At 41.7% G+C, this 27769-nt stretch overlaps 1 protein-coding gene across 1 annotated transcript; it reads right to left on the bottom strand.

Annotated features, from left to right (window-relative positions):
• Positions 1 to 5712: 5712 nt before the first annotated feature.
• LOC114362767 (TRAF-type zinc finger domain-containing protein 1) lies at positions 5713 to 27130 on the bottom strand. Its single transcript, XM_028318294.1, is given in 15 exon segments — positions 5713 to 5920; positions 6863 to 6964; positions 6966 to 7000; positions 7060 to 7108; positions 13038 to 13164; positions 13837 to 13880; positions 14470 to 14860; positions 15394 to 15568; positions 18164 to 18315; positions 19355 to 19501; positions 21641 to 21803; positions 22624 to 22781; positions 23166 to 23256; positions 25605 to 25741; positions 26847 to 27130. Coding segments are annotated over 15 exon segments (1848 nt in total). The 5' UTR covers positions 26882 to 27130; the 3' UTR covers positions 5713 to 5878.
• Positions 27131 to 27769: the final 639 nt, after the last annotated feature.

Here is a 27769-nt window from a genome sequence, read left to right as displayed (position 1 = left end):
AACAAGTCAAACAAAATTCGGAATCCGGTACTTAAATAACTTATAATTAGCACTAAGTAAATATTGTTAAACAATATTTAAGCACGTTTCGGATTTTTTCTGCGACGTTTGACGACATTCCATAATTTAATTTCCTTCTTAAGCTTCGTTTATAATGTTCTTGGTTATAACTAGTGATGAAAAATAACTCGTCAGTTTCAATTTTAAATGTAAAAATTAGAAGATGACTTGTATGAAATCCTTGCATGTATTTTAGCATTTTTGAATGGTAAAGGAAGTTGTTTCTGAATCTATCACACACAATATCACATTCTACTCGTATATGAGCATACTTTTTCTATGATATACATAGAACCGTCCCACCGATGAAATCTTTCGCCATTTTGAATTTGATTCGGTATATCTACTTCATAAACAATGTTCTTATTTATGTAATGGTATATTGAAGAATAATAATAGTCATAGGATACTATATTCACGCAATATTCCTGATATATTACATTGGCGAGCAAAGTACCTAATTAATTCATATGATAATCATCCGTCCAACATGTATAATTATGATAATGTAAATAAATATTTATTTAAAACGAATTGTTGAACATTGTGTAATTATTTACCTGTTACTTTTCCCCGTTTATTTTGAGAATAACCACGATGCTTGCCTACATTATTATTTGTATTTAAAGAGCATACACAATACACATATTGTATTTTCCATTAGGGGAAGAGGGGCGCTGGACGCAGGCCGCTACCAACCGGGCAACATGGAAAGAATTGGGGGAGGCCTATGTTCAGAAGTGGACGTCTTATCTCTGAGATGATGATGAATGAAGATGACACCTATTGTTTTGTTTGCGAAAACCTATAATTGTTTGCGAGCCAGTGCCCTCAATAGTTATACATTAAAAAACTTTTGAGGAAATGCTTGTAGCTTGTACTATGACTACTATAACTGTATTAAACTACACAAAAATATTCACGGCTGGCAATGCATGTTTTCATACTACAAGTAAGCGTCCTCGCAGACTAGACTTGTCAGCCGATAGTTTGGGTCGGGCTGTTAATCAGTATGGAGATGTATGAAAGTGCGCACATTACACCGATTTGGTACGATTCTTCATACAAATTAAAATCGGGCACAACTATCGGCCAACTAAAAGTCGGTGGTCTGCGTCTAGGCTAATACCACCACCAAGCTAGCGCGACGACCGTCTGTACATCTCGTATCTTCTAAAATAAAAACAAAATTAATTGATTACGACATTTTATTAAATTGGCACATAGAAACATCGAAATTAGTTTATCACAAAATAGAACATCAATAATAACACGACGGCAGTCATTTTACGCGAATATAAATAACATTTGAAATAATACTACATCTTACTGTACGATAAAATGTTGTATAACTGAGAAGAAAAATGTATTCGGTCTTCGATATGTTTTCGTTTTTAGCTTTACATAATTTTTAGCTTCTTTTTGAATTTGTCTCTCTCTTTGTAAGAGAAAAATAGACTAGTAATACTGTAAAAGGAACATTTTTATCATTTCACAATCATTTTATCGTACTGCAAGAAACTACGATAGAAAGACTCCAAACTAGACCCACTAAACTAACTAATAACAATTTTACAATAGTTTTAATATAATAAACAATATGAAACTAAATCTAATGGCATCGCACATTATCTCAACTTAGCATCGTTATTGACAATTTTAATTTTTTTTTTTTTTTATCCACTACGAGGAAGCTCTTGGCCTGTATCTCACCTGATGGTAAGTGACGATCAGGTGATGGTAATTTCTCCTTCATGTGGTGCATTTAATTACAGAAGGACGTTATATCAATACCATTCACAAATATTTCTACACAATATTGGTTGGCATCGTTAGGAAGCGATATTACCCTGAATATCGTTTCAAATTTTAGTAATATTAGACCGACAGACAAATATGTACATATTTGTTTTTAAGAGTAATTTAGTGCCTTCTACATTAATTTCATACCTAGATAGACAATTATTTTTGTCTTATAAATTCGATTGATTTCCTAATCACACATACCTACTCAACATTTCCTGTATAATTTAATTTTTATAGCTGTCACGCTTACGTTTTGTTAAAAAATCTTATCGATTTTACACATAACTTAATCATAACGATGCTATTTTGAGACAGTGTGCGCTTAACAATAACTACATAGTGTCAAACACCAAGTATACTTAATCATTCGTATCAAGTTCACGTCCACTTACCATAAATACCATACTTCCTTACGTTCCCTTACCATAAAATTATAATACAAAAAGTTTAAATATGTAGTTATACTATTCCTATGTCTGCCGTTTGTGTAAATAGACGATTAATATTGACTAGTCCCAATATGAATACACATACAAGATAAAAGACTATTTAAATGTGCGTATGTAATACTTAAGATATCATAATTTCACATAGTTTTGCTGTTTTCATTGAGCTCACTTCTTTAGGAAAGGACTCTCTTCTTTTTCAATACTTCTTTCTACTTTTATTAACTACTATATAAAATACATATACCGTACTGTAAAATCCCTATATCTTAAATTTAAATATATCTCTTCCCAGTTAATATGTATCGACTTGACACTTTTTTGGGAAGCGATATTGGGAATACTCTAAATATGAAGATAATAATATATTACTATTAGACTATATTAGATCTGAATATGGATATTGATAAATAAAACGAAAATAGATTAATGTGATGTTTGTGTCTACCTGCATTATACATAAACTTTCATTTGAAACTTATTTACTAACTTGCTACCCATTTATGTTCACGAAGTCATTTTTTGCTACCCTGTGAGCAACGTCCCAGAATTGTAACCATCTCTGTCTGTGATCTGGGACGCTGCCGCGAGTGACCGAGACAAATATAGACAAGATAGAATTCGATTTGTGAGTATATAGCTACCTTATTCTAATCATATCGGAATAATCGTTCATATTTTTAAAACATAAATTCCCTGATTACCTACGAATATAATTGTAATGATTAATGATATTTTAAATACGCCTATATTTTAATTACATTTATATTTGAGCATTTTATGCACTCATATTTTGATAGAAAATTCTAGCCTAATTTTAAACGATTTGGAAATAAAATCAATCAAAATATTAATATAAATAAGCTATAGATAGTGCAAAAAATAATACGACGATCAATAAAGTACTTATCATCTTAATATAACATTTACAATAATCATTGGTAGGTAGCCCTCTATAGGAACTAATAAATTAGTTATACTATCAACGTTTAACATCGACAAATTAAAAGCCTAAAACATTTAAGGGTATTTCCCAACGCATATTTCATTGATTTGTGAAATATTAATAAAATCACGCGGCTTGGTCCGAGTCAATGAATAATGCATCTTATAAGCATAGCATTAAGACTTAATTTGCTGAATGCTACAAGGACACCTGAATTTCAACGTACGCGCACGCCTGCAATCAATTTTTTCTTCAAGCGTTTAGGAAATAACTTTTGATATTAAAATATATGCTATGTATGTAGGTAGTTTAGCTAAGTGCAATGTCTTTACATATTTTATCGAATGCACATAGAAAATGCTTTGGTTCAATATTTCTGTTTAAAGTCACGATAAAACTGGACTGATTTTATTTATAACGTTTTATTACATAATGCGGATCTACATATTATATTTAAGGAGCCGCCAATATGGCTACATAAAATGGGTATCATATGATGATCTTATTAAGCCGAAAAGTCTAAGCCATTTTATGAAAACCATTTCGAAACATGTCTCTCTCACTCACCGTGGAATGCTAGAATGGGAGCGAGAAGAACAGAAGGTTTTTTATTGGCAATATGAGTGCTTTGGATGGATCTGTAAGCTCACTTGCAAGATTTAATGTAAATAAATAAAGAAATTGAGCCCAAATAATAAATATCTTTGTCACTATAAAATGCATGAATCACCGACGTACCTGATTTTAAATGATATATTTTATAGACGATGTTAATTTTAGCTATACAGTTAGTATTGTCAAAGGTATAAGAGTTTAGTACCTAATTTCGTATACAGGGTGGAAACGATAAGTGATCTCACTCGATTATTTCTAAAGTATACAAGATATCAAAAAACTAGTTACTGATCCTGAAAGTGCTTAATGAGCTCTATCAAATGGTACCAATAATAGATTACAGAATAAACTGGACCTATCCGAAAATTCAATGTTTCCGACTTCCATACATTTGGTACAGCCTCATAATATTAAAAACTACACAAGATATCGTAAAACTGGTTACTGATCTTAAAAGTGCTTCACGAGCTCTATCTAACGGTATCAATATTAAGTTACAGAATAAACTGGATCTATCCAAAAAATCAATGTTTCCATCTTCCATACATTTAGTACTATGACTGTCATGGCACTCATCTCTGGATAATATTATAGCAAGTAAAGCCTAAAAATAATGTTCTTTATAAGTAATTTTAAATAAGAATGCAATTTATGACTTTATTTTAAGTTTATTATTTAATTTAAAAAAAAATATACTTCTAAATTCTAATATTGTGTAGTTAGGTTAGCATACATTTAGTATGGAAGCTGGAAACATTAAATTTTCAGATAGTTTCCGTTTATTTTGTAACCTGTTATTGGTATCATTTGAAAGAGCTCGTGAAGCGCTTTCAGGATCAGTAACCAGTCTTTCGATATCTTGTATAGTTTAGAAATAATCGAGTGAGATCACTTATCGTTTCCACCCTGTATAGTTTCCAAAAGATCAGTTCTAAAATGCACTCAAAAACTGCCTACATCACATGTGTGTTTCAAGTTCGTATACCTACGTTATTCTAATACTAAAGCCCGGTCATTGGACAAAATTCTACGTGCTCACAGACCAGACTATACCAGTAAATACATAATCTTTGGTCAGAAATAGAGTTGTCAGTTGTCAACCTCTGAAGTGTAGCGAATTTTCACAAACTTGTCATTAGTCTATGGCCCTGGCACAATCGCAGACAACAGAGCAGTCGCCATTATGGTTTATATTCATGATAAATGTGACAACCCTCGCTTTGAATATGAAACCATAGATAATAGAAAGTATTGTATCTATTGAGAGTTGAGGCCATCAACACAAGCAAAGATTTGTCTGTCGTCTTGCATAAATCGGACTGGACAAGTACTTTCTGTCTGGCTTGGAGATATTTAACGAAAGCGTGGTAGCTAGTGTATTCGATATTTGAACTTGAATGTGTTGTTTCTGTATTAAAATGTTACATTAGTGTGAGCATGTTCGCCTCAACTTTTTTTGCCTATACAATCGCAAGTTGATAAAAGTGACCGGTGACAACCCTAGCTTTGAATATGAGACCATAGAGAATAGATAGTATTTAATTATAGGTCTTAATCATTGTCTGAGGTATGTGAGCGGCGCGGGAGGGTGTTTTTGTAACGTCATACGTCAGCGAGACTTCAAATATGTATGCTCTCACTCTGTCATGTCATAATATGTCAATGTCACCCTTTAACCTGCCGCTCCCTTACCTCAGGCACTGACTAACCTAGTTTTAGTAAAGCCTGCGTGAGAGCCTCGCGCGTAATTATGTTGCTGTCGCGCTCGCACACTCACTGCGGGCGCCCGTCGCACAGTCGCGACAGCAATATAATTACGCGCGAGCGATAAGGATGGGTAGCTTGGGGTCATTGGACAAAATTCTACGTGCTCACGGACCAGGCTTTAGTAAACTACAGAATATATTAAAAACTACGTACGCAGTCAGTGGTCGTAGAGAGCAGAGTAGTAGAAGACCGTCGGTGTAGTGGTGGTCTGTAGTGGTAGTCTACGTTCGAAGCGGGTTCAATCCGGGTACAGGAGGGGACCCTCTCGCTGGCATCGTTCCTGTAAAAGATAACGTTTATTTTACTTTGCTAATTTAATGTGGGCTGAAGGCAGAAAATTACCCGAGTGGCGACCACGGGTTGGAAGACGTAGTGTGGGGATCTGCCCACTAGGTGGACTGATGATTTGGCGAAGGTCACGAGAGTACGTGCATAGGACCGTTTGCTTGAAGAAGGCCTTTGTCTAGTGTGCCATGTTGGGAGACCGTATGAATGATACAACAGTTGGTATTGGTCTCTCTTATTAGTCTGTTTATTAATGCGAACTGCGTGACTATTTATACGATATAGATTAAAGGTAAATGACATCACAGCATCAGCACTATACGTGATAAATGTGCTGACACTGTGAACGTGATCAAGATAAGATATGAAGAGATTTAGTATTGTGCATACCGGCACATCCAGCAATTAGAGAAGTCACTGAGGGCAGCTTTCTGGTATAGTGTTTTGGTATAATTTCTTCACTGAACTGACATAATACTCGCTAAATTGATCTGGCACTAAGCTCGCCGAGCTAAAAAATTCTCGCTGTACTGCCCTATTACTCACTGAATTGTCCTGTTGCTCACTGAACTGCCCTGTTGCTCACTGAATTGACCTGTTACTCACTGAACTGCCCTGTTGCTTACTGAAATGCCCTGTTACTCACTGAACTGCCCTGTTGCCTACTGAATTTGCCCTGTTGCCTACTGAACTGCCCTGTTGCTCACTGAACTGCCCTGTTGCTCACTGAACTGCCCTGTTGCTCACTGAACTGCCCTGTTGCTCACTGAACTGCCCTGTTGCTCACTGAACTGCCCTGTTGCTTCCTTAACTGCCATGTTGGTCAATTAACTGCTGTTACTTCCTTATCTGCCTTGTTGCTCACTAGGTGGCGGTGTGGGTTACCCTGTCTCTCACTGCATTGTCCTGTCTCGCTGCATGGCCCTGTGCCACTGACCTGGTGCTCGCTGATGAGGTACACGGGCAGCGACTCGGTGCAGAACTCGCACGGGATGACGGGTAAGTCGTCGGGATGCGGCGGCAGGGAGGCGGGTGGCTCGCGACGAGGGTTGCGCTCACGCAGCGGCTCACGTGGCTCACGTGGCTCACGTGGCTCACGGGAGTCGCGGGGTGAGCGGGGTGAACGCGGGTCGCGTCCTTGTGAGCGGGGTTTGAGCTGAGCTAAGTCGGGGCGGCAGCCCGTCTGGAAAATAGTAAGGATATTTGAAACCACCAGTCATTTGACATGTTGGAGCTGTCAAAAAATTAAACAAGTACATAAATGCGCGCTTAAAAATGTATATCGACACTTTTTAAACTACATATCTACGCAGCAAGAGTTGAGGTAAACAAGATTTGTGTCTGTACGATTGTCGCGCTGACATCAACGTATTCCGATTGATTTATGTGTTTTAAATTTGAAAATATTAGATCAGTATATCTGTTCGCCTCAACTTTCGTTGTCCGTCCTATACAGGGTGGAAACGATAAGTGATCTCACTCGATTATTTCTAAACTATACAAGATATCGAAAAACTGGTTATGGATCCTGAAGATGCTTCACGAGCTCTTTCAAACGGTATCAGTAATAGGTTACAGAATTAACTGGATCTATCCGAAAATTCAATGTTTTCAGGCTCCATACTAAATGTATGCCAACCACACAATATTGGAAGTGTTAATTGTTTTTATTCAATAANGCCACTGACCTGGTGCTCGCTGATGAGGTACACGGGCAGCGACTCGGTGCAGCACTCGCACGGGATGACGTCAGGTCGTCGGGTGCTGTCTCGCTGCATGGCCCTGTGCCACTGACCTGGTGCTCGCTGATGAGGTACACGGGCAGCGACTCGGTGCAGAACTCGCACGGGATGACGGGTAAGTCGTCGGGATGCGGCGGCAGGGAGGCGGGTGGCTCGCGACGAGGGTTGCGCTCACGCAGCGGCTCACGTGGCTCNCCTATTGTTAATTGTATTGGGCAATGATGTGGGAACGCAGGACGCTACTCAATACGCTCTGTTCATTCATAAAGTTAATTTATTACTCTGATTAATGTGTACCTACAATGATACCTTTTTAGTTGACTAAATTTTCCAAGATCTTTATTTTTTTGTCAACAGAAAAACTATTATTTAACTAACCGTTAAAAACTGCTACGAATTGTCGGAAAAACGATTACACATCGTCGGTTAATGTAATGTTAATACACCATCGGGTCAGGGCCTGCCAATATTTACATGGGTTATGTAAGCTGTAGGTGACGAGTAGTGAACTAGTGACTACTGGCACGCACACCTCTGAGAAGTATGGTTGTCAGTTTGACCAAGAACTAGGTGAATGCAATTTCTAGATTCCCTACTTCTGAAATTCCACACATTTTTAACCGACTTTTCGATACGTACTTAAGGGTGGATTCGACCAAACAAGAGTAAATATTAATCTCAGAATAAATCGTCATATTTGACATATTTCTCATACTGAAACTGTCAGTCAATATGCCAGTTATACCAGGAATTATTCTCGGATAAAAGTTTGGTCGAATCGGGCCTAAATCAGATCATATCTATAATCTGAGGGGCCTAAGTAGTATGAATTTTTACAAGCATGTCTCCTTCTGCGAAGCTATGAGTATGTATGCCTGAGTTTGATAGTGAATTTCCTATTTATATTTACTTCAGCTAAGCAATCAGTTAAGATTTTATCAAAATCGGTTCAGAAGATCTTAATTTTTGTCGCGAAATCACAACTATAAGGTTCCATCGTAACAAGGGTGCCCTAGTTGCTGTAGGTGTAGGTAAGGTGCCGACAAATATTCCACCATCAGACCATAGTTCCCCAGTATTTCACAATGCCCGGGAAACTATTTGTAGGCCCATATCAATATTTATACAGACCCTATCAATAGTAATGAAGCAAATTAATTAAAGATACAAGTTTATTGAATAAATTAATAGGTCAAAGGCTTTGGGATACACACGCAAATTAAAATTAAGTAGCAATAGCAAATACGATCTTATTTCTTTGAAATATAGTTTGTTTTTGATTACCATAAGTGTATAAACAGACCGACTTTTTTAATTCTAGAAAAAATATAAAACGCGAACCCGCTTTATTAATTAGTATGAGTAATCATTATAAATACATACAGAAAAAGCTTATAAATTAGACGATTACATTTCGTGTGAATTTTGGAATATTTGTTCAGTTCTACTAGTTGACCCTCAATAGGTTATCAACATAAGGCTGAGTTTCCAACTCAACTCAACTATGCTATGTAGCTATGTGGTACGCGAAAAGAAATCGGGAAGTAACAGTACATTTTTCTAAGTTGCTCAAAAAAGTTAAAAATATTAGAAAAAATCCATCGACTGAAAATCCATCGTTTTTGGAAATAGGGCTATACTAGTTTTTGCCTATAGGTACTAGTTTTTGCCCACGACTTCGTCGCCCTCGTAAAATTCAGTTTGTAACGAACATACATAAAATACATCCTTACAAGTTACAAACTTTCGCATTTATAATATCAACTAGCTGTGCCCGCGACTTCNGCCACTGACCTGGTGCTCGCTGATGAGGTACACGGGCAGCGACTCGGTGCAGCACTCGCACGGGATGACGTCAGGTCGTCGGGTGCTGTCTCGCTGCATGGCCCTGTGCCACTGACCTGGTGCTCGCTGATGAGGTACACGGGCAGCGACTCGGTGCAGCACTCGCACGGGATGACGTCAGGTCGTCGGGTGCTGTCTCGCTGCATGGCCCTGTGCCACTGACCTGGTGCTCGCTGATGAGGTACACGGGCAGCGACTCGGTGCAGCACTCGCACGGGATGACGTGTTTTTTTAAGCTGGAGGACTATTTATCATGTCACTTGTGTTGTTTGTTACAGATCGTTTCATCCACGAAGACGCTCCCCACCAATTTTTGGTCGAGGGAAGCGCGGGGTGCGGGGAGTTTGATCCGAGCAATCCGAGCGTCATTATTGTAGTGTGCGTGTGCACTTATGGATCAAACGTTAGCAGAAGAATGGTGGGGCGCGTCTTCGTGGATGAAACGATCTATACCTACATTTAACTTTACAAAAAATACCAAAATGGGTAAATTCCGCGCTATCAGACTACGGTAATTTTGTAATATCGACGGGTGTATCTATTCGTATGATTAGTAGATAAAAACTTATTATTCCTTTTTATTTCTTTATTTTATTTTATTTATAAAGGAAATAAACAGCAATATTCTTAAAACATATTTATAATATTTGTTAGTAACGTTTGTAGTAAATATTTTCCGTTATGTTCATAACTGGTTTTAAAGCTTTTTTGTAGAACCAAAATAAATACAGTACCATGCATTACATGCAAAAAAGTAGGTACCTACTTAATACGACTACATAGGTGCCTCGGTTACCTTGATGTGCCGACGTACTAGAATAATAAAAATGTCAACACTTGTACAAAAAGTGGTTGGCGTGAGACGCTGTTTACGGTCTTGCTTAAAAATTTAAAGTAAGTGCGAAGGGTGCTTAACTGTTAAAGTGAAGCCTTGAATTTATATGCCCTGAAGTTAAATGCTGAAAGGAAAGTAAAACTTATTTGTTTAGGAATAAAAATTAGTTCATCTTATCAAGTTATTTATAACTAGCGGCCGCCCGCGACTTCGTACGCGTGGATCCCGTTTTACCCCCTTCATCTACCTTACGCGGTTTAGATTTTTTCATACAAATGTTTTTTCCCGCTAACTCCCGTTCCCGTGGGAATTTTGCAATATCCTGTTATAACTAAGCTTTAAGTTTACTAAGGTACCTGCTTGCTGAATTTCAAGCGTCTAACTTAAGCGGTTTAGATTTTTCATACAAAAGGATTTTCCCGCTAATGCCCGTTCCCGTGGGAATTCCTAAGTATCCTATAACCTGCCCAGGAGTATGAAGAATAATTGTACCAAGTTTCGTTAAAATCCGTCAAGTAGTTTTTGTTTCTATAAGGAACATACAGACAGACAGACAGACAGACAGACAGACAGACAGACAGACAGACAGACAGACAGACAAAAATTTTATTGATTGCATTTTTGGCATCAGTATCGATCACTAATCACCCCTGATAGTTATTTTGAAAATATATTTCATGTACAGAATTGACCTCTCTACAGATTTATTATAAGTATAGATAAAAACATAAATTGAACTCCAAATTGCATTCTTATTTAAAATTATTCAGTAAAAACATTGGTTAGGCTTTACTTGCTATAATATTATCAAGGCATGAGTGCCATGACTGTGGCAGTACTAAATGTATGGAAGCTGAAAACATAGAATTTTCGGATAGATTCAGTTTATTTTGTAACCTATTATTAGTATAGTTTCTAATATTATGTGATTTTACTAAATGTATGGAAGCCGGAAACATTGAATTTTCGGATAGATCCAGTTTATTTGGTAACCTATTATTGGTACCGTTGGATAGAGCTCGTAAAGCACTTTCAGGATCAGTAACCAGTTTTTGGATATCTTGTATAGTTTAGAAATAATCGAGTGAGATCACTTATCGTTTCCACCCTGTATACAATATAAAGTATTTGACACTGGATGCGTTCTGTAGGTAGGTCAAAGTAAACGCAGCCCGCATCATATATGAACAACATTGTCGGCCTCTATACATTTTGTATTGATGGGATCAGCCCGTGGACAATCATCCGTTGACAAATCGTATTGATACAAATATTTTTTATTCTATCCTATTACCCGGACCGCAAATCGTAATGTTGTTTATGCATGATGCGGACTGCGTTTACTTAGGACCGCAGAGGCCATTTGTGGATATCCGTTTTTTTCACTGGACGACGGACCTTCAAAAAACGGATATCCTTTATTTGCTGTCAATTTTCCCGCCCGAACTATGTCAGATGCATGTGCACACGTTCATTATAAACCATACACCACCGCTAAATCCGGCGAAAAAATCGGGCCGTAGTCCGGTCAAAAAACGAATGTTTACAAGCGGCCAGACCGTATCCAGTACATCCACGCACCTGATGCACGACCAAGTCTTCGAGCGGTACAGGACGCGCGCAGAACTCGCAGGGCAGGCGGACCGTCTGCTCGTTGTTTACATGCTCTTCGAGACTCATGACATGAAGTTTAGAGCTATAGTCTGGTCCGTGAGCACTTAGAATTTTGTCCAATGACCCCAAACTACCCATCTTTATCGCTCGCGCGTAATTATATTGCTGTCGCGCTCACACACTCACTGCGGGCGCCCGTCGCATAGTCACGACAGCAATATAAATATGCGCGGGCGATAAGGATGGGTAGCTTGGGGTCATTGGACGAAACGGACTAAATCTATAGTCTGCACCAGACTATAGATTAAGTTCAGGACAAGATGGCGCTGTACAACCAATCACATCCACCCNAAAACATAGAATTTTCGGATAGATTCAGTTTATTTTGTAACCTATTATTAGTATAGTTTCTAATATTATGTGATTTTACTAAATGTATGGAAGCCGGAAACATTGAATTTTCGGATAGATCCAGTTTATTTGGTAACCTATTATTGGTACCGTTGGATAGAGCTCGTAAAGCACTTTCAGGATCAGTAACCAGTTTTTGGATATCTTGTATAGTTTAGAAATAATCGAGTGAGATCACTTATCGTTTCCACCCTGTATACAATATAAAGTATTTGACACTGGATGCGTTTTGTAGGTAGGTCAAAGTAAACGCAGCCCGCATCATATATGAACAACATTGTCGGCCTCTATACATTTTGTATTGATGGGATCAGCCCGTGGACAATCATCCGTTGACAAATCGTATTGATACAAATATTTTTTATTCTATCCTATTACCCGGACCGCAAATCGTAATGTTGTTTATGCATGATGCGGACTGCGTTTACTTAGGACCGCAGAGGCCATTTGTGGATATCCGTTTTTTTCACTGGACGACGGACCTTCAAAAAACGGATATCCTTTATTTGCTGTCAATTTTCCCGCCCGAACTATGTCAGATGCATGTGCACACGTTCATTATAAACCATACACCACCGCTAAATCCGGCGAAAAAATCGGGCCGTAGTCCGGTCAAAAAACGAATGTTTACAAGCGGCCAGACCGTATCCAGTACATCCACGCACCTGATGGACGACCAAGTCTTCGAGCGGTACAGGACGCGCGCAGAACTCGCAGGGCAGGCGGACCGCCTCCTCGTTGGAGTTGGAGTTCGAGTCCGCGCTCGAGGAAGACGAGCGCCGCCGGTTGTTCCTGCAACACATTTTTTTTATCCACAACGAGGAAGCTCTTGGCCTGTATCTCACCTGATGGTAAGTGATGATCAGGCTGAAGGCGAAAACGAGCTTCACCCGGAATCCTCAACCACGGAGGAACTGGCTATCTTACCTCTTACTGCCGGAACACAATAATGCTGTTAACATTGTTGTTATGGCGACAGACATAGGTAAGATGGTGGTAGCTAGCCAGGCGGACTTAGAACAAGCCCTACTGCCAACCAAACCGAACAGAAAAATCTGCCCCCACTGGGAATCGAACCCGGGACCTCTGTGTCTGAAGCAGGTGGTCTTACCACTAGACCACAGAGGCGGTTGTAACATACAACATTTCTTCGTTCTTTCTTTCAACGCCACATATTGTTCCTACAACACCACTGCTCGCCCCGGTTTGTCATCACTTGTCACAATAATTATAATCGTCATTGATTCTCAACCGAAAGATCACTGCTAGACAAAAGTGTAGCCCAAATGAGAAGTAGCCCAAGTGAGAAGTAGCCATAATGAGAATTAGCCGTAATGCGCCTAAACCGTTTTGATGGTTGGTTGTGCCGTTGACTGCTAATAGAGAAAATGACACGAAATGTAACTGTAACAAACTAAATTCAAAAAATTCAGAAAGCTGATCAAAGATTAAATAAAAACTTACAATTCTTCTTCATTCCAAACGTTGGCATTGTAAGGAGCAGTCACCTGAAACGAATGAACAAAAACTGTTGTATTCGCCATATAGAAATTGTATAAAAATAAAACTTACTGAGAAAGAGCAAAAGTACGTTTAGAAAACATAATGTCATTTCACATAATTACACAAATACTCTAGATACGAAATATTAACATTTGTCTCCTACGGGAATTGAAACCGCAACCGTAAAGTACCAAGTATTTTCAGCGATTCATACTTTTTATGAGCTGTCAAAACGCGATTCACCCACGGATTTCCTATGAAAATAGTACCAATGACGTCACAAATTCGCCCACCCGATTGACTGCTCGATGATTTCAAAACAACTAAAAATAAAGTTTTACATTTCATTGAAAAATAAGAACAGTTTGAAGCTTGAATGAAAATATTGTTTTGGAAACATTGTGGGGCTAATAAAAGTATAAATGATGCCAGTTGGTTTATACATTTTTGTAATATTATGTAACTAATGCCTACTATTGACGTTGCAATGCCCAAGCAGGGTTCATGTTTAGCTCTAAGACACCTACAATTTAACAACCAATGTACTACATGATGCAATGAGCCAATGAATAAATAAATTATGAGAAAAAATACCTCATTGAGCCCTCGTCGCAGCGCCATAAGGGAAAACTTGATTTCGTTGAAACGGTCGCCTACCCTCGCGTCATTCTCATTGTTTCCCAAGTCCCCGTTATTTCGAGAGCTCCGGTCCCCATTGCTTCGCAAGTTTCGGTCCCCATTGCTTCGCATGCTACGGTCCCCGTTGCTTCGGGTGCTTCGGTCCCCGTTGCTTCCCGAGCTCCGGTCCCCGTTGCTTCGGTCCCCGTTGCTTCCGGAGCTTCGGTCCCCGTTACTACCCCAGCTTCGGTCCCCGCTGCCTCTGAGCCTGGCTGGTGGTCGCGGTTGCCAGTGGTTGCCTTCCGCTATCAAGTCTGGAGCCGCCGCCGGTGGTTCGGGTATCGGTTCAAGATTGAGCGATGAGACCCTGGATTAAAGATATAAGTAGAATGTTTATTGTGAAGGAACCAGCTTTTAATTATGTGATAATGGCTACCCTGTTTAATTCAAAAAATAAAACAAGTACCCCCTTATTAATGAAAAGTTACGCACTAGATGAACTCATAGACACTTAATCTCTACTGACTTATTTAAGGTCCTCATGCCGGCGACCGGGGCGTCCACACTACCAGAGTAAATACAAATGAGTAGGTCATCTTCATAGAAACGCACAGGCGCGGTTTGTATGTGAGCGCGCCAACACGTAAGCGGCGCGCACGCACACACTGACAAAATTCAGCGCACCTCACCGCTAATCCACGCTAAATTTTGTCAGTGTGTGCGTGCGCGCCGCATACGTATTGGCAGAGTAAATACAAATGAGTAGGTCATCTTCATAGAAACGCCCGAGCGCGCCAATACGTATGCGGCGCGCTCACATACAAACCGCGCTCGGTGCGTTTCTATAAAGATGACCTACTCATTTGTATTTACTCTGACACTAGACAGTCGACTACTGACCTCTGCAGGAACTCGTCGGCGCTCATAGGCGTCATGTTGCTGAAATTGTGGTCCCGCGGGCACAATGAGGGATAAGCGCGTTGGCGGGGCTCCTGGGAGCTCATGCCGGCGGCCAGGGCATCCATCCTGCGGAGACGCTCCAGCTTCGCGGCCGGACTCAGGACTGGAGGAAGACCTGAAATGGAGACGTTGATTGGAATCTCGATAGTAGCAGGCCTGTTCATCTCCGCGAGTTTACATCGAAAACAAAACACGCACGATGGCCCACCTACAGGATACTATTCGACAAGGCCTCACATATGAGCGAACATTGACTCACGCACGCGTATTCTTGTGTATGATGGAAGAAAATAAAGAAAATGGTGTACTAAATACTGTGCAGTATTTAACTGCCTAAATAATAATAAAAACACAGAATGTACTTTTTTAAATTGCCTCAAGACACTGAGAGCTAAATAAGTAGTTAACATTATTCATGATAATTCATGCTAAATCATGTATTTCCTCCGCCATTTTCCGCAGTTTGGCACCTCACGTCACATCATTTTACCGAAGTCAGCCCTATAGCTTCGGCGCAGTGCCGATCACTGACGTTTGTCAACAAAATGGTGCTTGACTCTTGAGACAGGCTAAATTACACCATATTGTTAATGACATTGAGCATACATTTTTTTAAATACCTTCGCGAAGTAAAACTTCTGTACGTAGTACTTATTATTATTCTGTGATAGTAGTAACACTAGTAACTCGCCTAACTTTTTGACATTTTTGACATGTTTATTTGAAACTAGCTTTTCCCCCGCGGCTTCGCCCGCGTGGAATTTTGTCTGTCACAGAAAAACAATATCGCGCGCGTTTTATTTGGTCACCGTTTAGACCTACCCTGGACTACGACAAACGTTTTAAAACCAAAATCAGCTCAATCGGCCTAGAAGTTCTCGAGTTTTAATCAGACTAACGAACATCAATTCATTTTTATTTATATAGATAGATAGAAGAAGATAGAAGATAAGTAATTGTACTGTTTTTTGTTAATTTTATAGTTATTGTTATTGTAATTTTTCTTTTAATGTGAATTTTAATTAATTTTTGTTTATTTTATTGTATTACATTCTTTTTGCCCCTGCGTACAAGGTACCCACTGAAAACCAGTGTCTTGGCACTTGGCAGTAAAATGTCAACTGTCAAGATGATACTGAGTGGGTGACCTCTTTGGCAACATTAATTTTTTTTCTCTTTTCTCTTCATTGTTTTTGCACTTTTTTTTATTAGTTGTCAAATATATATTTTTTCTTTCTTTCTTCTTAGTATCTATGTAAATAAAGAGGACTGTAAAACAAAAACAAGAATTAAATTATTCTTGCCCTGAAATCAATAAAAAGAGCAGGGACTTAGTCGAGTCTAGTTTCTCAAAAAGTTGGTCATTCATATTCCTTCATGAAAATATACAAGTAAAGGTACAATACCGACAGACGCGGGGAGTTTGATCCGGCAATCCGAGCGTCATTATTGTAGTGTGCGTGTGCACTCATGGATGATTTAGCGTGTACCGATAACACTCAAACATTAGCGGAACAATGGTGGGGCGCGTCTTTGTGGATGGATCCATACCTTGCGCAACGTTGATAGCGCCCTCCTCGTCCTGTTGGCGTCGCATGGCGCTGTAGTAGGGTAGGTACTCACCTGCCATGTAACGTAACCAACCTTCAAGTGAGTACGGCTCGTCCACGGTCACCGCGTATCTGGCTGCGAGCTCCTGGATCCTACTGCGAGCCGCCTTTGTGCTCGCAGTGATACCGCCACTCGGCGGGTCGCTGCGATCTCCCTGCGAACCACGCGCGAGCAGCGAGCAGCGGGCTCGTGCCTATGTACTCACTTGATACAGTATCTGATACATTCCATGCTACACGGCTAAAGCTTGGTCCGTGAGCACGTAGAAATTTGTCCAATGACCCCAAGCTACCCATCTTATCGCTCGCGCGTAATTATGTTGCTATCGCGCTCGCACAGTCACTGCGGGTGCCCGTCGCACAGTCGCGACAGCAATATAATTACGCGCGAGCGATAAGGATGGGTAGCTTGGGGTCATTGGACAAAATTCTACGTGCTCACGGACCAGGCTTTAGATGAGTACCCTGGTGCGGCGCCTGCCGCTTGTATCCGGCGCCGCTTGTGTCCGGCGCCGCTTGTGTCCGGCGCCGCTTGTACCCGGCGCCGCTTGTACCCGGCGCCGCTTGTGTCCGGCGCCGCTTGTACCCGGCGCCGCTTGTACCCGGCGCCGCTTGTGTCCGGCGCCGCTTGTATCCGGCGCCGCTTGTACCCGGCGCCGCTTGTGTCCGGCGCCGCTTGTGTCCGGCGCCGCATCAGGCCTCACCTTGCGCCGCGTTGACGGCGCTCTGCTCGCGGCGCGCGCGCTCCTCGTCCTGCTGGCGCCGCATGGCGCTGTAGTAGGCGCGGTCGCCGCTTGTGTCCGGCGCCGCTTGTATCCGGCGCCGCTTGTGTCCGGCGCCGCTTGTACCCGGCGCCGCTTGTACCCGGCGCCGCTTGTAACCGGCGCCGCTTGTGTCCGGCGCCGCTTGTACCCGGCGCCGCATCAGGCCTCACCTTGCGCCGCGTTGACGGCGCTCTGCTCGCGGCGCGCGCGCTCCTCGTCCTGCTGGCGCCGCATGGCGCTGTAGTAGGCGCGGTCGCGGCGCGGCTCCGGCGCCGCTTGTGTCCGGCGCCGCTTGTGTCCGGCGCCGCTTGTGTCCGGCGCCGCATCAGGCCTCACCTTGCGCCGCGTTGACGGCGCTCTGCTCGCGGCGCGCGCGCTCCTCGTCCTGCTGGCGCCGCATGGCGCTGTAGTAGGCGCGGTCGCGGCGCGGCTCCGGCGCCGGTGGCTGCGGCGCTTGACGCTTCTTCACGGCGCCCCGGGACATGCCCCTGTGGGTACAAAACATGGCTTGAAGGGCGTATTCACAAAAGAAGTGTTGCTAATGCATAATCTCATTCAATTCAACCGAAAGATGTCCACAGCTGGACAAAGACCTCAGCCTGCACACACAAGGGTGTCCACAGTGACTGCACTGCCCGCAGATACTTTCCGCAACCTTCACCAAAATATCGGTCCACTGAGTGAGAAGTCTGCCTACGCCAAAGCCTCAGCGAAACCAAGGCTTTCAGCCTGCGTCTGCAATGGCGTGCAAGATGTCGATCAGATGTCATGTACAAACTTTTGCAACGTGTTCACATAGACGCGTCCTTTGATTGGCTGCGGCGGCCGGTGGAAAGTCTGCACACAGCGGTGGCGATCAGACTGCGCTATCAGGGGCGCAGGCTGAACGCTTTGGTTTGGCTGAAGCTTATCATTTTTCGGTCCGTGGTTACCACTCAAGAACTTTTCTGCTTCAACAGCCTTAGAGATGAATATACGAAAGTCAGGGCTACTGTGAGTAGCCCTGACTTTCGTATCCTTCTCAGCGTCAGACACGTTGGTGTTGATCTGCGGCTGGTCGTTGGTCCTCTTGAGCGGCAGCCTCGCGTCGGGGGCACGCGACCCGCCCGCTACGGGCCCCAAGCTAGACCCCATACGGGGCCGGCTATTGAAGGAGCATATCTATAAGCTGTTGGCTACTCACAGGTCCTTCTTGACCTTCTCAGCGTCAGACACATTGGTGTTGATCTGCAGCTGGGCGTTGGTCTTCTTGAGCGGCAGCTTTTGAGCCTCAGGCTCCAAGCTAGACCCCGTACGGGGCCGGCTATTGAAGGAACATATCTATCAATCAGCTGTGGGCTACTCACAGCTTCTTCTTGACCTTCTCCGCGTCAGACACGTTGGTGTTGATCTGCGGCTGGTCGTTGGTCCTCTTGAGCGGCAGCCTCGCGTCGGGGGCACGCGACCCGCCCTCCACGGGCCCCAAGCTAGACCCCGTACGGGGCCGGCTATTGGAGGAACATATCTTATTAACTATGGGCTACTCACAGCTCCTTCTTGACCTTCTCAGCGTCAGACACGTTGGTGTTGATCTGCGGCTGGTCGTTGGTCCTCTTGAGCGGCAGCCTCGCGTCGGGGGCACGCGACCCACCCGCTACGGGCTCCGAGCTGCTACTGGTCCCTGGGCGGGGCCGGCTGTTGGAGGAACAGGATATTTGACTCTGGTTTTAGATAAAACTAAGACAATCTAATACGTAATTTACTCATATGCAACAAGAAACTTCTGGATTAGTCTGCTTATCTTTGATGCGATCTAATGGCAGGACAAGATTTAATGCAATTTGCAAGTGTCTAAAAAAGACCTAGTACTATAGGGGTCATCCATAAAGTACGTCACACGTAAAGAGGGGGGGGAGGGGGTTGACAAAGTGTGACATGGTGTGACATGGTGTGACAAGGGGTGGGAGGGGTCCTAAGTTTCGTGACATAACATTTAAATTGTTTCAAATATTTGATATAATGTTGATTTCATAAAAAAAGTACTTAATTTAAATGGAAATAAAACTAATTTCGGAACTGCTGTTTTAATAATTTTATGATGTGAAATTGCAAAACATGTGACGTCACACTAGGGAGGGGGGGGGTTTAAGCTAGAACATTATGGCGTATCAGGCAAGGCCTTAAGCCTATTACACTCTTACCTCTCAGACAGATTACAAAAAGTAAATATTCACGGAACTAACTCTTCGGGCGCCCCCCTAAAAATGGGAGTGCCCCAAGGCTCAATACTGGGACCATTGCTCTTTCTGATTTATATAAATGATCTACCTTTTTATTCAAAGGACCTTTGTGAGATAGTATTATTTGCTGATGACACTTCTTTAATTTTTAAAACTGACAGGCGTCAGGAAATATTTGACGACGTGAATAATGCTCTTTCCAAAGTATTAGACTGGTTTACAACTAATAATTTGCTATTAAACGCAAAAAAAACCAAATGTTTAAAATTCACTATGCCTAATGTCAAACAAGTTAATACTAATATTACAGTAAATAATGAACGCATTGAACTGATAAACTCTACTGTCTTTCTAGGTATTACCCTAGACTGTAAATTACAATGGGGCCCCCATATTGCTGCCTTGGCGGGAAGACTTAGTTCAGCTGCCTTTGCGGTGAGAAAGATCAGAAACTTGACTGATGTTGAAACAGCAAGGCTTGTATATTTTAGTTATTTTCATAGTATTATGTCTTATGGTCTTTTACTGTGGGGCTCAGCAGCAGACATAGAATCAATTTTCATTTTACAGAAAAGAGCTGTTCGGGCAATATACGGTCTTAAACCACGTGACTCGCTTAGAGAAGTTTTTAAAGAAATCAATATATTGACTGTGGCTTCGCAATATATATTTGATAACATTATGTATGTCCGTAAACATCTACATTTATTTACTAAGAAAAGCGACGTCCACTCATTTAACACGAGACATAAGAATAAACTTGCTGTTCCATCTTTTAGGTTGCATAAGATAGGTAATTCATTCTTGGGGAAATGTATTACCATATTTAACAAAATACCACACAACCTTGTTGTTGCCAATAAACAAATTTAAGATACATATAAAAAATACCCTTATGTCCAAAGGGTACTACAAGATTCGAGACTATATTGATGACAAGGATGCGTGGTCAGTTCAGTCTGCACATATTTGATGTACTCGAATTTGGTTATTCTTACCGTTAGATAATTCCTGGCAATTAGTGGTGACTGAGTTTGTTCCGGCGTTTCTTCTCAGCACTTGCCATATGTTTGTCTCGAAGCGCTGGTAGGGCCCAAAAGATAAGGAGACATGTAAAGTGCCCCTTATGGGCTACCTTTTCTTTTTTTTATTATTTACTATATTTTGACGTTCATAAGTGCCACTTGTGGTCTAAACTGAATAAATACTTTTGATTTTGATTTTTTGATTTGATTATCCATTCTCCTTTTATTACGCTATACCCACAGAAATCTAAAATGTTAGTTAGGGACGGGCACTGGGCCTGGGATTGTTGAACTTGCCTGTTCTCCGTCCTAGGCCTCTCCTGCATCACGTTGATGTTCCTCAGGAAGCCATTGGTGCCGTTAGCAGCCGGCCTCGGAACTTGAGGCAGCTTGGTTGGCTAGGGCCGGGTACTGGGTCTGGAAGTATTGAACTTACCTGTTCTCCGTCCAAGGCCGCTCCTGCGTCACGTTGATATTCTTGAGTACTCCGTTGGTGCCAGCCTCAGGATACGAGGCAGCTTGGTCGGCTCTGCAGGGACTGTCACTGGGCCTGGGATTGTTGAACTTACCTGTTCTCCGTCCTAGGCCTCTCTTGAGTCACGTTGATGTTCTTGAGGACTCCATTGGTGCCGCTAGCAGCCGCGCTGGTGGAGGCTCCATTAGTAGCCGCCGGCGGGCTCAGCCTCGGGACGCGAGGCAGCTTGGCCGGCTCAGTAGGGACGGGCACTGGGTCTGGAATTGTATTGCAATGCTGTAGCTAAGTAGTTTTTGATTACGACTTCGCTCGATAAAATTTGGACCCACATTTTATCCCCTTAAAATCTTTTTTAGCGGATGCCTACGTCATAATGAGTATCAGCGTGCTAACCAGTGTTTGCTATCAGTCAGTGACAGTTGCATTTAATAATGTTTACGTTCAGGGAGTGAAAACGCTCATTGAGCGAAAAATCTGCTCACGATGCGTTGTGCACACATCGGACACATTGGGCAATGACTTATTCTGGTATACGTTGGGTCCCGCCCCGCCCCAGGATGTTAGGGTACCGATTCGAAGGTGATGGTTGATATAATCACTCGTGAGCTATGATATTAATCGCACCCATCCCCCGCGTGCCATGGCAAGTCAGGGGCCAAGCCCCTCTGGACAACTAACCATAAAGTCCGGTCGCCGAGCAGATAGAATTTCGTACAATGACCCCAAGCTACCCATCCTTATCGCTCGCGTGTAATTATATTGCTGTCGCGACTGTGAGACGGGCGGCCGCAGTGAGTTTGCGAGCGCGACAGCAAACGGGACTATTCCCACCTCTCGTTCCCACCGCTGCAATTCCTGTGTAGCCAGGATCTACAGCTTGACCGCCAATCAAAACCCAACCAGTTTTGGGCTGACACTGTGTAGGTTTGTTGTCGACACGAAAAGAAGAAGACCCAACCAGTGAAGGTCAAGTTTGTCCCGGGACAGCAATATAATTACGCGCGAGCGATAAGGACGGGTAGCTTGGGATCATTGTATCTTGCTCGGCGATCGGACTTTAGATACGCCAATGCTTACCGTCGTCGAGGCGCAGGAAGCCGTGGTTGGAGTCTCTATGCAGCTGGCGGTACTTGATCATGACCCACTCGCGGCAGTCGGGGCATTGCTCCGTGCGAGCCCCGCAGTAGCCCTCGTGCGCTGGTAATTCCCGCCGGGGAAGTTCCAGCTCGCAAAATCTAGAAGAAAGTAAACAAATATGTCTATCGGCCGTAGCAATAGTTGATAACAAAACCTAAAAAGAAATAATACATATTATGTCTACCGTAAACCTACACTGAGTGCTTTTTTCCTGTGATGCGGATTTCGATACGCGTGCGGATCTGGTCTGTAAAATCTTGCGTGTAAAATGACGCTGCTGGTTGCACGCAGAACAAAGATTTTGGATTGTGTGCCCACAGATCCGGACGCGTGCCGAATTCCGCATACCGATCATTCATTCGCATCCAAAAAAGGCACTGAAGACACACTTCTTTTAAAAAAAATTCGCTTCTTAAATTCTAGCCCTGATTACTGAGCAAGTTTTCAAATAGCTAGCGTCATAATAATTATTATGTTCTCACCTGCAAGACTTGATGGTGTGCGCACAGGAATCCCTGATGTGGTCCTCCAGGTCTGTTCCGCAGACGCTTTCGCCACACTTCTTGCAGGGCACTGTCGACAATAGTTTAAGTTAGCACCTGGAAATTAAACACCTCAAAACTAGATGACTGAGTTTCTTCCACTATTTCTACTCATCACCATGTTGACCCATAGATACAGCAGGAGGACCGTGTGGGCCCTGCCCACCTCTGAATGGTCTAGTGCCCACCTTACAATCAGTGGCGTAGCTAGGTAACCAAGGGCCCTGGGGCAAATAAAAAAAATGGGCCCCACTGCAATCTAAACTGGTTAGGTTTTATCAAGTTTATTGACATTTAAGCTTACTTACTTCTGATACAGCTTTCGAATTTCTCTCTATTTATTTTGAAAATGGGAGAAATTTTCACGGTTCAGTTCAATTGAGATTTTCTGGTAAGGATTCAGGTGACCCCTGAGCTTGGGGGCCCCAGGGCACTGCCCCACCTTACTCAATACTCAATCGTTTATTGCATAATAACCACATTAGCATTCACATTAGGTCTTACAATTTAGGCAGTTATACAATGTGGACCCAGTTAGGGCACAGCAACTTTAGGAAGGAGACAGAACGACGATCTTAATATCATGTCACGTCAGGGGTCAGGCCCCCCCGAATAATGATGATTCAGAAGTGGTGGCAGGGTAGGGCATGTTATATTTGGGATAACCTTATTGAATCATAAGAAATTGAAAACCATTACAAACTGAGGTGGAATTGTGCAAAGCAAAGCGTTTGACAGAATAATCGTACGTTATGAACTGTCAAATGATAACGATTGCTTTACACAATTCCACCTCAGATCTTCATGAAGAATCTCTCTCTTGCTAGTTCAATATGTACAAGTGCCCTAGAAAAGGCCTAAGTGCTGAAATTTGATATGAATTGAATTGAAAACACATTCCCTTACACAATTTGTGCATTTTCTCATGATGCTGCTGCAGCTCTGCTTGCGGCACCGGCTCCTTGCACACCGGGCAGATCTTGATGTTGCGAGCACAGTGAACCGTGTGGATGGTGTAGTTCACTGCTGGGATCTCGCGCTTACTGCAAGAGAGCATATTATGTCAAGCATGGCAATAATAAATTGAAGATTATGTCGCATAGGCCAAAACTAGGTCAAAATGTTATGCCTGACTGTAATCGGAGCTCAGACTTAATATTGTATAATATTTTTGTGTCAAAAGTATTGTTATTGGCTTTTTCTCTGTAGCTGTGCCTTACGAATAGATAAATAAATTAGGATAGCACAAAATTTGCATATTGTAGACTTATCTTTATAGAAATTTAAATAATCAGATAAAAAAATATTAAATCATAGGAAGTGTTTTGTATTTAATAATTAATAAGGCATACTTGCTTAATTTATCAATCAATGACTATTGTAATTGGATCCAATCTAAAAGATAAGATAATTTCAATTTGTTTACATGCTTGAAAGTTAATAGACTTTCTACTTTTCATACTGATATGAATTGGGGAAGTAAACCATAATCCATGGCATATTTATATTAAAATAATATAATATAAAAAGTAGGTACATGAGAGGCTCATAATTTTTTTTATTTTTGAGAAGGTATTGCTTTAAAATTCAAGTTCTTAATGAAAAGTTGAAAATGTAACAACAGCTTTTGATTAATTTATAATTAAATAGTCTAGAGTAGACACTGTGTGCCAATCTTGTGCCGTGTCGTTGAGCAATAGGCTCTACGTGAAATTATCATGTTGAATACAATAAAGAAAATAGTATTTTATTAACAGTTCTTAGAGTTGTAGTTGCTTTACAACTGATTAACTGACATTTCAGTCCGAATGAACATGAATGACAGAAATGTCACTTAATCAGTTGTAAGAAATTACGACTCTAAGAACTGTTAATAAAATACAATTTTCTTTACGGCCGTGTAAGTGCGCTCCGACGCGCTCCGCCGCGCGCCGGTCAATGGGCATCGTACCTAACAGTATCATGACATGTCAAGGGCCAGTCCCCCTTAATAATGTCGGTACAGAAGTGGTGGTAGGGTCATCATCAACAGCCCTTTACAGTCCACTGCTGGACTATGAGCCTCCTCCACTATAGTGGAGGGTTTTGCCATAATCTCCACGCTTGGCAGGCGGGTTGGAGATCGCAGTTTAAAAGATTGATGTTTTTCAGAGAGCGCTGCTGCCCATTCTCTTGATTTGTAGTATGATGTGTAGTCCCCAAGTCGCCTCTTACGACACCCGCGGGAAGAGTAGGGGTTGGTGACAAATGTATTCTACTCTGCCGTCACCACACGGCAAGGTGGTAGGGTAGGGCATGATATATTTGGGATACGTACAAGCGCCCTGGAAAAGCCTAAGTACTGAGAAAATTAATTAAATTGAAAACACATTCCCTTACACAATTTGTGCATTTTCTCATGATGCTGCTGCAGCTCTGCTTGCGGTACCGGCTCCTTGCACACCGGGCAGATCTTGATATTACGTGCACAGTGAACCGTGTGGATGGTGTAGTTCACTGCTGGGATCTCGCGCTTACTGCAAGAGAGCATATGTCAAGCATGGCAATAATAAATTGAAGATTATGTCGCATAGGCCAAAACTAGGTTCAAATGTTGTTCCTGGCTGTAAAAGGAGCTCAGATTTAAATTGTATAATGCAGGGGTGGCCAACTGGTCGATCGCGAATATTAGTCCAGTCGATCGTGGCAAGGCAAAAAATACTACATGATTGTGTACTAAACTATGCTGTTTTATTAAGATTTCAAGAAGTATGTAAGTGATAAATCGCCCAGGGTTTCATTAGTAAACAGTAGATCTTATGTCTAATCAAGTTGGCCACCCCTGGTATAATGATATTGTGTCAAAAGTATTGTTATTGGCTTTTTCTCTGTTTCTGTACCTTTCAAATAAATAAATTAGGTAGCACATTACATTAGACTTTACTTTGTAACAATAAATATTAAATCATAGAAATTGTTCTGTATAGTGTAAGGCATGATTACTTTTTATCAATCAATGACTATCGTAATTGGATCCAATCTAAAAGATAAGATAACTGCAATTTGTTTACATGCTTGAAAGTTATTCTATAGACTTTCTACTTTTCATACTGATAAAAATTGGGAAAGTAAATTATAACCATGGCATATTTATATTAAAATAATATAATTTAATAAGTAGGTACATGAGAGGCTCATAATTTTTTTTATTTTTGAGAAGGTATTGCTTTAAAATTCAAGTTCTTAATGAAAAGTTGAAAATGTAACAACAGCTTTTGATTAATTTATAATTAAATAGTCTAGAGTAGACACTGTGTGCCAATCTTGTGCCGTGTCGTTGAGCAATAGGCGCTACGTGAAATTATCATGTTGAATACGAGGCGAATGAAGTAGACATAGCAACAATTTTCATAACAAAATCAAGTGTAGATTGAGCCAGATTGCAAAACTGAAACTCGGCCTTTCCAAGTGATATCGAATTTTTCAAACAATCGGCCACGAGAGGTAAACAACCGCTCAACAAACTACAACAGCTGTAACTCAAATGCTCTACATTATCTAAAAATAAACTACTAACGTGTGCCGATAAAAATAGGAATTTATTGACACAACATTACAAGACAATTCGCACACGAAACTTACCAATTTGTGCAAGTCTTCGTCTCGGATTCATCCATTTTTCACTGAGAACTTTAACTATCTGCTTTCAATGAAATATTGTAACTTTAGACAAGCACTGTGCGTAAGGCCCGAAGTTTCCGCTTTATCTGAGAACGAACGCCATTTCGCGTTACGATAGAACACACAAAGCACGCACTGTCTACCCTCTAATCAATATTTTATCGATCGTTTATCATTTTTACTCGGTACCCAGCATTAATTTAATTTTTGTTATCACAAAACAATGTTTCGGTGAATCCCGCAAAACTTTTTTCAGATTTTAGTGATGTGCCTGACAGCTGTTACTTGGAATGAANGGAATGAAGTAACGAAGTAACGATAACGTTGCAGATATACCGTTATGCAATAAACGCTGTTAAGTAACTGCCAGTCAGCGTGAGTTAATGGTCATGGTCATCAAAACTCGTCACCAGTTTTTGGGTGGTTTCTTTTGGGCTTTGTCATCGACGCCAAGCGTTAATTCCTCTATGACGTCAAGAGTAATCATTGTTTCATGGACAACCTACCCAACAAAATTTCATCCAGTCCTGGCTGGTAACTAATCTTGAGACTTTTCTGGGGTGGGCACTAGACCATTCTAGGGTGAGCAGTGAGCATAGCAAAAGACTCCATATTATTATATCCCTACCGGTAGCTATAAGTGGAAAAAAGTCCTAGTATCCCTACCAGTGGGGATATGTCGGTAGCCGGTAGGGATATGTGGAATAGGGGCCATTCTGGGCACAGAGGTGGGCACAGCAGCAATCTTGAGACTGCAGCTTCCTAAAATTGTATGTATCGTTTTATAATACGGGAAGTAGTAAAATAAAAACATGAAAGATATTTAATGGCAATGCCAGATTTTGTATGGAAGGTGGCGTCTTTTTTTTTTCGCGCGGCCATCG

The sequence above is a fragment of the Ostrinia furnacalis genome, unplaced genomic scaffold (genome assembly GCF_004193835.3).
Source record: "Ostrinia furnacalis isolate ACB-3 unplaced genomic scaffold, ASM419383v2 OfSCF6717, whole genome shotgun sequence".
In the NCBI taxonomy this organism is placed as follows: domain Eukaryota; kingdom Metazoa; phylum Arthropoda; class Insecta; order Lepidoptera; family Crambidae; genus Ostrinia; species Ostrinia furnacalis.
The sequence above is the reverse complement of the archived record's forward strand: the minus strand, read 5'-3'. Positions and strand labels throughout refer to the sequence as shown.